Genomic DNA, 10,688 nt, shown 5'->3' on the forward strand with positions numbered 1-10,688 from the left:
TTTTTTTGAGACAGGGTCTTTCTATATGTAGTCCTGGATGTCCTGGACCTCACAGAACACCTCGGTCTCTGATGAGGTTAAAGGCATGCCATTTTTTAAAGACAAAGTCTTCTTAGGTAGCCCTGGCTTTCTCATCATCTTCCTGCCTTTTATGTGCTAGAATTTTATGTGTTCTAGCGCATATGGCTTGAGAGTAAAATCATGATAGATAATAGTGTAATATTATCAAAAAGAATGCTTAGTCTCTATTAAAGTTTATTGAAGTATTTCTCTCCTAAGATTGAAACTATCAGTATTTATTTTAATTTCTGGCAGTTTAAACTCATTGTTTTACTCTTTTAGACTCTCCAAGCAGCTGAATTGATTGATTCAGAATTCCGAGCAGGAATGAGTAATAGACAGAAGAACAAAGCTAAAAGAATGGCCAAGTTATTTGCAAAACAGAGATCCAGGGATGCAGTGGAAACGAATGAGAAGAGGTAGTGATCTTCCTGCTTGTTCACTTAGAACAGTGTGTGTGCTTGGTTTATAGTTAAATGTTTGATGACCTTTGCTCGGCTGAGTAGAAATGCTTGAATTTTTTTTACTCAGGACAGAGGATTTACTGTTACTGGGGAATGAGATTGTTTCTCCAGAAAAATCTATAGGAGTCAAATTTTTTTGTTTTCATTTTTATTATTTTTCCTGATATTCAACCTCTCATGAAGACTGAAGACCTATAAAGGGAGAGCATTCTAATTATGGAATAGAAACACCTTCATTGTGAATATTCAGGGTGCCAGAAGTACATTGAATGGAGAATATTAGAGAATGAATTCAGAGAGGGGTTCTAGGGGTCACCAGTCAAGACAATGCTCTTGCTAAGTCAGGAGTAATGTCAGGGTGTTATCCCCTGTCCTTGTGCTAAATAGTGAATGGTAATCCGGACTTTCTTAGGTTAACCTCTCCGTAGAAAAGAGTTCTGAAGAATCATTGTCTTCAGAATCCGACTGAATTAATAGAAGTGTCATCTGTCTTTAAAGGTAGCTAGTTCAAAACATCTTTCAGGTTGATCTCTGAAGTGTGTGTTAAGTTGTAGATTTCTGGGCTTCTCATGTATTAAATCAGACTCTTAGTGGTATTCAAGAAATCTTTGAGTAGGTGATGAGTTAATAAATAATAAAAAGTCTATAAAATTATGTCTTTGTTCTAGATTATAGTACTTCGATTCTTTAAATTCAGATAAAGCTAGAAAGTGTTTGTAGTGTTCAAGAATTAAAGAGTATGTTTCTGGATAGTGAGGGCTATACAGAGAAACCCTGTCTTGGAATACTGAGGGGGTAGGGGGAAAAAAAGTTAAACACAAACCAGGGTGACAGTGACGCATACCACTCTGGAGGTAGAGACAGGCAGATCTCTGAGTTTGAGGCCAGCATGGTCTATAGTGTGAATTCCAGGATAGCCAGGGCCATACAGAGAAACTCTGTGTAGAATTAAGCACAGATAGCTAAATAAAAAACCAATTTAAGGGCTGGTGAGATGGCTCAGTGGGGAAGAGCACTGACTGCTCTTCAGAAGGTTATGAGTTCAAATCCCAGCAACCACATGGTGGCTCATAACCACCCATAATGAGATCTGATGCCCTCTTCTGGTACATCTGAAGACAGATACACACATACAGAGACACACACATAGATACACAGACACACACACAGAGATACACATACACACACACATTCACACACAAATACATAAAAAAAAAAACCAATTTAATAGAAATCTATGCTTGAGGTTATTTTTAAAGTCTAAACTTTTTAACTATGGGATTTCCCCTGAACCCCATAGACAGCATTTTTCTGTGCAGCCTTGGCTGTCTTGGAACTCCCTCTGTAGACCAGGCTGACCTGAAACTTACAGAGATCCTTCTGTCTCTGCCTCCTGAGTGCTGGGATTAAAGGCATGGATGCCTGCCTTTTTGTTTTTGTTTTATTGTTAACTATGGGATTTTTAAGGTTAATATTGTTAAGGTCATAGACATTGAATATCCCTAAGCTAAAATGTTCTAAAATCTAAAACCCTAAGACTGAGTTTCAGATTCCAGAGGATTTTATGTTTTTTTGTTTGTTTTTGTTTTTTTTTTTCTTTCTTTTTTTTCAATAAAGAGACTCATCTAATAAGGTCTTTGCAAATATCCTCAAAAATAAAGTCTACAATTAGAATGTTACTGATCCTAAACTAGATGAGATAGTCATCTTGTAGTAGTTTAATAAAAGTTTGTAGCTGGATGGAAAAACAAAAAAGAAAAAGTTTTTATTAGTTTTTATTCATACTTTTACTCCAGTATTTGAATGTGAGAAATGTCACACCTTTTCAGAGTTTGTTAATTATGTGTTCCAAATACTTACCGTGACCAAGGCAACTATCTAAGAGAAAACATTTAACTGGAGGCTTGCTTATAGTTTCAGAGGTAGTTTCCATTTTTATGGTGGGGAGTATGGTGACATGCAAGGCATCAGAGCAGGATAGCTAACCCTGTGATCCATAGGTGAGCGAGTAAGGGAGAGACTCTGGGCCTGGCATGGACTTTTGCAACCTTAAACCCCACTTAACAGTCACATACATTTCCTCCAGAAAGGCCATACCTCCAGATCCTTCTCAAACAGTGCCATTTACTGGTGACTAGGCATTCAAATATATGATCCTATGGGGACCATTTTTATTCAGACCACCACAGAAGAGGATATGAAATAATGGGCAGAGCTTGATTTTGAGTTTTTGATGAGATGGTCTACGAAACTTTCACATAGCTTAGAATAAAGATCTGAAAGAAAGGTGATGGCTCTTACTGTCTAGGAAAAGATATTCCAAATGTAGTCATAAAAACAAATGTCTGAAAGTACAAGTATGCAAGTTTAAAGACATAAGGTGACCTACTAGTATAGCCAATAGGAGAGAATTAGATGAGGGTGTGAGGGAGTCTTCAGTCTCTTTCATGCTCGTGTAAAACAAGAACAGTTGGCCAAATAGTTTATACACTGTTAGGATATAGAGTCTGAGCACTGGGAAGCAGAGACAGGCAGATCTTTGTGAGCTTGAGGCCAGCTTAGTCTACAGGGCTAGTTTCAGGCCTATCAGGGCTGTGCAGAGAGAAATTCTTTCTTGAAAAACAAATAAATGTACAAAAGGGAGTGATTCAGAGAAAGTAAAACTATAATCTGCATTACTTTTTTCTATTCTTTGAATGCTGTATAAAGGTAGTTTGTGTTTTAATCAATTTGTTGGCTAGGCTGACCTTGAGCTCTTAATGTTCTTGCCTCACCTTGGTGCTGGAAAAAAAGGTCTGTGCTACCATACCCAGATAACTGTTTTCTTTATAATATTTCTTATAAGACTAGCCATTGTTTTTCTTTTCAAGTTATAGAACAGTACTTTTTTCAAAATTTCTGTATGCTTTATCAGTGGTCAGTTTCTGTATACTTTTTAAATTTTTGTTAATTTTTTTTCTTTTTTGGTTTTTTGAAACGAGGTTTCTCTTTGTAGCCCTGGCTGTGCAGGAACTCACTCTGTAGACCAGGCTGGCCTCAAACTCAGAATCTACCTGCCTCTGCCTCCCAAGTGCTGGGATTAAAGACATGCACCACCACTACTACCCAGCTAATTTTTTTTATATAATATATTTTATTCATATTTTTTCAAACAAATAAGACTATCTTATATTACTTGGCATATTAGTTTTCTCCAGGTTGCAAGCCTAAAAACAGTTAGTGTCATGTTTGGCTGGATTTACATTGTTTAATTTTAAAAGACTTTTAAATAAAAGAAAAGGAACTGGTTGTAGAGATGAAAGAATGTTAGATTTGAGATTCAATTTGAAAGAAAAAATTAACCAATTTAGAGAATAGTGGGGTATATTTTATTCAAAGTATTAATGAGTTCATTTTAGTTGATGTAAGATTGCTGAGTAAGCTACTTCAGCAAGGTAACATACCCATGCAATGTGGACAGTGGATTCTCTGACTGACACACCTTGTAGAACCCTTGCATTTCTTCATATACTTTTAAAATTGGTAATTTCTGTTTTAGCAATGACAGCACTGATGGAGAGCCAGAAGAAAAGAGACGGAAAGTAGCAAACGTTGTTATTAATCAGACTTCAAGTGATTCCAAAGTCTTGATAGATAATGTTCCAGAAAGTTCTTCCTTAATTGAAGAGGTATATTGAAATTGTTTACAACTTTATTTTTTTAATTTTAGCTTTGTTTGTTTGTTTGCTTATTATTTATTTATTTATTTATTTTTATGTGTATGGATGTTTTGCTGCATGTTTTTGTATGACTAGTGTCCATGAAGGCCAGAAGAGAGTATTGGACCCCTTGGAACTGAAGTTACAGACAGTTGTGAGCTGTCATGTAGGTGCTGGGGATTGAACCTGGGTTCTCTGGAAAAACAGCTAGTGTTCATAATGACTGAGCTATCTCTCCAAGCCCTGTTTATAAGTTTCATAAATGTATTCATCAAGATATTGTCAACAAAATGAAATTTTATTAGTAAATGTCTTATACTTCTTTAGTAAACCATTTAAAAAATTTAAAGTCGTGTTATTATTTCTACAAGTAAACATACATTTTTATATGTTTAACATTTCTTAAATTGTTAACTCTTGAATCCAGAGCTTTGACCAGTAGTAATTTGTGTCTTTCTTATTTAGACAAATGAATGGCCTTTGGAAAGCTTTTGTGAAGAACTTTGCAATGACCTTTTTAACCCCTCATGGGAGGTAAGGCACCTTCCTCTCAGACAAAGATACTAAACTTATTAGGACACCTGTTTTTCCATCAGGTCTCTTAGGACTTGTATGTTGTATATTTTTATTCATTCATTCATTCATGTTCCCCCCCTCTCTCTCTTGATGGAGCCGTTTGAGACAGGGTCTCATCATATCATCATCTAACTGGCTGGCCTGGAACTCAGTATGTACACCTGGCCTTGGACTCACAGAGATTATTTTGTTTTTGCCTCCTGGGTGCTGGGATTAAAAGTGTATGGCACCACACACCAGGTTTGACTTCTAGAAGTTTTTAGACATTTTTTTTTAAAACCTTTTTTCCTTAAATTATATTCTGAAGCAAATTGTTCATTTCTTATTATTATTCTGCCTACTATAAAGACTTGTATTTTTCTCATAAACAGTAGAAATCATTCTTTTTATTGAAAATGAACAACTTTTGGGGAGTAGGATGGCAATCTCATGATAGTTCACACTGGCCTTGAACTGGTGTTATTCCTGACTCATTTTCCTAAATACTGGGATTACAAGTGTTCATTCCTATATTATACCTGCAGTGGGCAGTTTTTGTTTACCAAGAAGTAATTTCAGGGACTAAGTGTGCAGAAGCATATACCTGGGCTCAAACCTCCAGACTAGCCCACCCCCCAAAATCAGGATGGTATAGCTGTAGAAAGCAGTAGTTTTCAGACCAATTTCTGAGGTAATTAATCCTCCAAAGTATTTCTTTCTTTCTTTTTTTTTTTTTTGGTTTCTTGAGACACGGTTTCTCTGTGTAGCTCTGGCTGTCCTGGAACTCACTCTGTAGACCAGGCTGGCCTCGAACTCAGAAATTCACCTGCCTCTGCCTCCCAAGTGCTGGGATTAAAGGCATGTGCCACTACCGCCTGGCCCAAAGTATTTCTTAAAAGAAAAATTCAAACATGTCCCAGCATGTAGAAAGGTAAAAATAAAGCTTCTGATTTTTTTTTTTATTTTTATTTTTTTATTTTTTTTTAAAAGATTTATTTATTTATTATATGTAAGTACACTGTAGCTGTCTTTAGACACACCAGATGAGGGCGTCAGATCTCATTATGGGTGGTTGTGAGCCACCATGTGATTGCTGGGATTTGAACTCATGACCTTCCGAAGAGCAGTCAGTGCTCTTCCCCGCTGAGCCATCTCACCAGCCCTAAAGCTTCTGATTGAATTATTGGTTGGTTATCCCAAACCTTTAGTTGGCCCTTGAGTTAAACAAACAAAACAAACCTGTAATGTATAGTTTTTTCTACTCCACTTTAATGCTTCTGGGCAGGCTCTTACCTGCTGCCCACCCAGGTTCTCTTGGATCTGTGGATGAAGACACACACATTAGCTCACTGTTAACCTGCCTTACTGGCTCAGTTGCTGGGTTCTTCTAAGCCTCCTGCTGCTTACATGCCCTTCTCTTTATTCCTAGCTTGGTACCTCTAAATCTTCCTTCAACTTAGTAGCCCAGTTACCTTTACTCCTAACTCAACACCTCTAAATCTGCCCTCAGCTTAGTTGCTCGATTACCTTCTGTGAAGCCCGTTGGTTTTGCTGCCTAAGATGCTTTTGGGCTGCCTTCCGTGGATCACTTTCCCTTTCCGCCTACATTTTGGAAGATCTCCCTAGCAGTTCTGAGTCTGTTCCATATCTCTCCCCCAAGTATATCGATTCTCCTTTTCCTGCCCTCTCCTCTCTCCTAGCCAGTGGGAACCTGGAAGTCGCCCCTCTTTTCTTCCCACCCAGCTGTTGGCCACTGGCATGTTTATTGATTGATCAAGAACCAATCGGGGATAAGGACCTTAGCTTATAGACATGCAGATTCCCCATCAAAGCTTCAGAACCACTCTCCTACACAAACCTGCTTTGGGTCCATGAGCTCTGGCTCATTTGTGTAGCACTTTGCTTAGCATGTATGAGATCTTACCTGGGTGTGATCCTCAGAATGGAAAAAAAGGAGAGAGGAAAAGAAAAGGGTAGGTGATGGATCTTGCTATGAGTACCTTTTATGATTAAGTCTTAGCTCAGAGAGCATTTTAAATAAGTGACTATAGTATATAGTACAGGCTTTCTTTCCTTTCATATAACATATCAGAACATATCCTCATCTCGGAGAATGCTGATTGGTCTACCAGATATAAGAAAGCACTAGTCATTAGACAATTTGAATTCTCCTCTTTTGGCACGTGACTGCTTTTTTGTTTCTTATTTTTATTTTTAATACATGTACTTCCAAAATACTTGTATTTGGACTATACAGAAAAATTTCTTTTCCTTTCTCTCTTTTTTTTTTTTTTTTCAATATTTCAAGACAGGGTTTCTCTGTGTAGCCCTGGCTGTCCTGGAACTCACTCTGTAGACCAGGCTGGCCTCAACTCAGAAATCCACCTGCCTCTGCCTCCCAAGTGCTGGGATTAAAGGCGTGGGCTACCACCGCCCGGCTTCTTTTCCTTTCTATTTGTTTAGTTCTGAGTCTAAGTAGAGACTAAGGATAGGAGTAAAAGCCAGGTGGATTTACTTTTCTTGTATCACAGTACAAAATGCATGTTATTTAAAAACATAATTAATGGCCAGGTGTGCTGACACACACCTTTATCTCAGCACTAGGGAAGTAGAGCCAGGCTAGTCTTTGTGAGTTCTTGGCCAGTCTTGTATACATCCTAGCTTTCAGCTCAGTTATGGTTACAAAGTAAAACCTTGCTTGAAAGACTGAGGAAAATATGCTTCAATAGATGTTTCTGTAGCATCAACACTGACTGGAAAACATTTTCATATTAAAGAAAAGTTGAACTTGGCTTCTTAAACATTTGACACCTGATGTTTGTTTCCTGTGTTTTTAGGTTCGACATGGGGCAGGTACTGGACTCAGAGAAATTCTTAAAGCTCATGGGAAAAGTGGTGGTAAAATGGGAGATAGCACTTTAGAAGAGGTAAGTATATTAAAACTATGATTTAGTAGTTGGTCTATTTTTCCAACTTAGGAGGAAGTAACAAAAGTTATGTAACAAAGTCAGAATGCAAGGTGAGTAAGAAGAACTATGAATAGGTAAAAAAAAAAATCAAGTTTATTGTCATCGAATCAGTTTAGAGAACAGAGATCTTCAGAAACACTAGAGTGAAAAATTTGTAGAAAGAAGAGCATTTGAGCAGGATAATTCAGTAGAGAGTAAGATAAATAAAATAATACTGGTTCCTAACAACATTAGTGTAGTAAGAAACCCTGGAAATAGCATAGATAGCAGAAGACCCCATAGAGAGTAACCTTAAGGAATTCTTTTTCTTTTGTTTGCTTGGCGGTGTGGGATGTTTTGAGATAGTATTACTGTTTAGCTAAGGCTGGCTTGGAATCAGTGTGTACCTTTTTAGCCTGGAACTCAAGAGATCTCCCTGCCTCTGCTTCTGAATGCCCAGCTTGTAATTAGAGTTTTTTAAGAGTATAGGAACATAATAGGAACTATGAACATAAGAATTTTGATGTAGGGCTTCTGAATATAATTATTAAAGAGGACATAATTACATTTAAAGATGGTATATAGAACTCTTACATGGTTGGGTAACTTAATTCTACTAAGATAATATGTCCTAACTATGTATATATGCATGTTGTGTGTATTTTTCCCCCCATTTTTGGACTTAACACCTTCACTCTCTCCCTAATACAACACTTGATCTTAGCCAAAAGGCCGAGAAGCAATTCTCTCCCTAATACAGAGTTGATTTTTACCTATTGTTAAAAATGATTGTATTTTAATAGATGATTCAGCAGCATCAAGAGTGGTTGGAAGACTTAGTTATTAGACTCCTTTGTGTTTTTGCATTGGACAGATTTGGAGACTTCGTTTCTGATGAAGTAAGTATCATCTGAGTGAAGCTTTGCCCAAATTGTAAATTCTACATCAGTAAATTTTCTGCATATGTAACTCCTTTCTATTCTGAAGGTTGTAGCGCCAGTTCGTGAAACTTGTGCTCAAACATTAGGTGTGGTTTTAAAGCACATGAACGAAACAGGAGTTCATAAGACAGTGGATGTGCTGCTGAAATTATTGACACAAGAACAGTGGGAAGTTAGACATGGTGGTCTTCTGGGAATAAAATATGCTTTGGCAGTTCGTCAGGTAACTAACTTAGTTTTTGAAAGGGATTTTTCCCTTTTGAATGTTTTGTTTGTTGTGATGTTGGGATGGGTATGCTTGATTGCTTGCTTGCTCCTTTGTTTTATGATCTCTCTTTGTATCTCCAGCTAGTCTGGAACTTGATATACAGATTGGGCAGGCTTCAAAATTGCAGAGATTTTTCTGCCTCTGCCTTTTCTTTTCCTTGTGGGTTCTGAGATTGTGTGTGTCATCATGCCAAACTCAAGCTTGCCTTCTTGAGAAAGTGTGACAAAATATGTGATGCTCATAGATTTTACAGAGAAATCAAAAGATGGTTAGTTACATTGTTGCAACTCACAATGTATTTCATAGTTCTTTAGTTGTTTAAACTCATTTAAATATTGAATAAGACAAATTATATAGGAGATATATATTCAGATGATATAGACAGGAAACATATAGCAAGGTTCAAAGCAAGCAGTCTATACAGTCATGCACTTTTTTATATTATTCACCAATGTTTTTCTTTGTTTATTTTTTTATAAGAAGCCTGAGAAAAACAGGATATAGATAGTCTTATCATTTTCACATAGGGAAACAAGCTCTAAAAAGTTAGAAGTTTGTTTAAGGTTGTAAAACTAGGGTTAGTACCAGAAGTCAAAACCACATGACATCTTTTTTTTTTTAACGAAGTGTTTTATAATCCAGTGTTTATTCCATTGTCAGGCTTCATCTTGGATAAAAACGTGTGTGTGTGTGTGTGTGTGTGTGTGTATTCTACTGATGAGCATTAATGTTCTCTCTGTAGCTTACTGAAAATTTTGATATACTCTAGCATGCCGTGTCTAGCAATTGGGTTCCTAGGTTGACTCACAAAAGGCTTTTTAATTTATGATTCATAATTTTTTTTTCTTTACACAAAATTGAGTGCTAAAATGATAAAAGCAAGTGAGGAATGGTACCCAGTCTGTAGTTCTTAGAGTCAAACCTGTGTGTTCCAAAGTCCTTGTCCCAGTATTTCGCAGGTAGAGGCAGAAGGATCAGAAGTTCAAGGTCATCCTTAGCTAGATAAATTTTTGTTTGGGATAGACATGAGACTATGTGCTAGAGAAGAAAAGAAAAAAGGAATTATGAGATAAATGAGAAGCTAGAGAGAAACCAGGACTGAACCTTTTCTTACTAGTATGTAATTAGCTTCCTGAATACTTTGTAAACTGGCTGAGTCTGGTAGGAACTTAAAAGATTGTCCTTTTTACTGCTTTGGATTAGCTTCTCTGTTGTCTTACTCACTAATCCAAGAACAGAGTTTCCATTCCTATCCCAGAAAAGCCTTTTGAAGTTACTTCCAAGGTTGTCTTTTTCTTTTGTTGTTTTAAACTACCAGCAGCAAAACATTCCTTGTGATTTCTGTTCATAGACCCACTCTCTCTACTACTGAGATTCCTTGATTTCTGTTCATAGACCCACTCTCTCTATGACTGAGTTTACCCTCTCTGCTTTCTTTGTTCTTGCTTTTCCCGCCCTTTTAGTCACTGCAACCCACATAGTGACTCTTCAAATGCAACCTTTTCCTAACTTGTAGCTTCTATAAAACAAGGAACAGAAAATGTCTTATTAGTATTTGAAAAGCTGTACCTGTTTCATAGACTAAATTTTTTAAAACTTCTCTTAATTTTTGAGATTATAATTACCTTTCTCCCTTCCCTTTTCTCCTCCCTCCAAAACCTCCCATATACCCCTTCTTGCTCTCTTTCAAATTCATGGCCTTTTTTCCCATTGTTACCACATGCCTATTTGTATGTATATATATATATATATAT

The 10,688-nt window shown here is 36.9% G+C and overlaps 1 protein-coding gene across 1 annotated transcript in view; it reads left to right on the top strand.

Annotated features, from left to right (window-relative positions):
• The window catches only part of Btaf1 (B-TFIID TATA-box binding protein associated factor 1), an 89,951-nt gene that overhangs the window by 30,454 nt on the left and 48,809 nt on the right, over positions 1 to 10,688 (top strand). The window contains exons 6-11 of the mRNA XM_031390175.1: positions 343 to 479; positions 4,063 to 4,192; positions 4,688 to 4,756; positions 7,615 to 7,704; positions 8,529 to 8,624; positions 8,713 to 8,889. Coding sequence (XP_031246035.1) covers positions 343 to 479; positions 4,063 to 4,192; positions 4,688 to 4,756; positions 7,615 to 7,704; positions 8,529 to 8,624; positions 8,713 to 8,889 — 699 coding nt within the window. The remainder of the gene's footprint in view (positions 1 to 342; positions 480 to 4,062; positions 4,193 to 4,687; positions 4,757 to 7,614; positions 7,705 to 8,528; positions 8,625 to 8,712; positions 8,890 to 10,688) is intronic.

The sequence above is a fragment of the Mastomys coucha genome, unplaced genomic scaffold, assembly GCF_008632895.1.
Source record: "Mastomys coucha isolate ucsf_1 unplaced genomic scaffold, UCSF_Mcou_1 pScaffold21, whole genome shotgun sequence".
In the NCBI taxonomy this organism is placed as follows: Eukaryota; Metazoa; Chordata; class Mammalia; order Rodentia; family Muridae; genus Mastomys; species Mastomys coucha.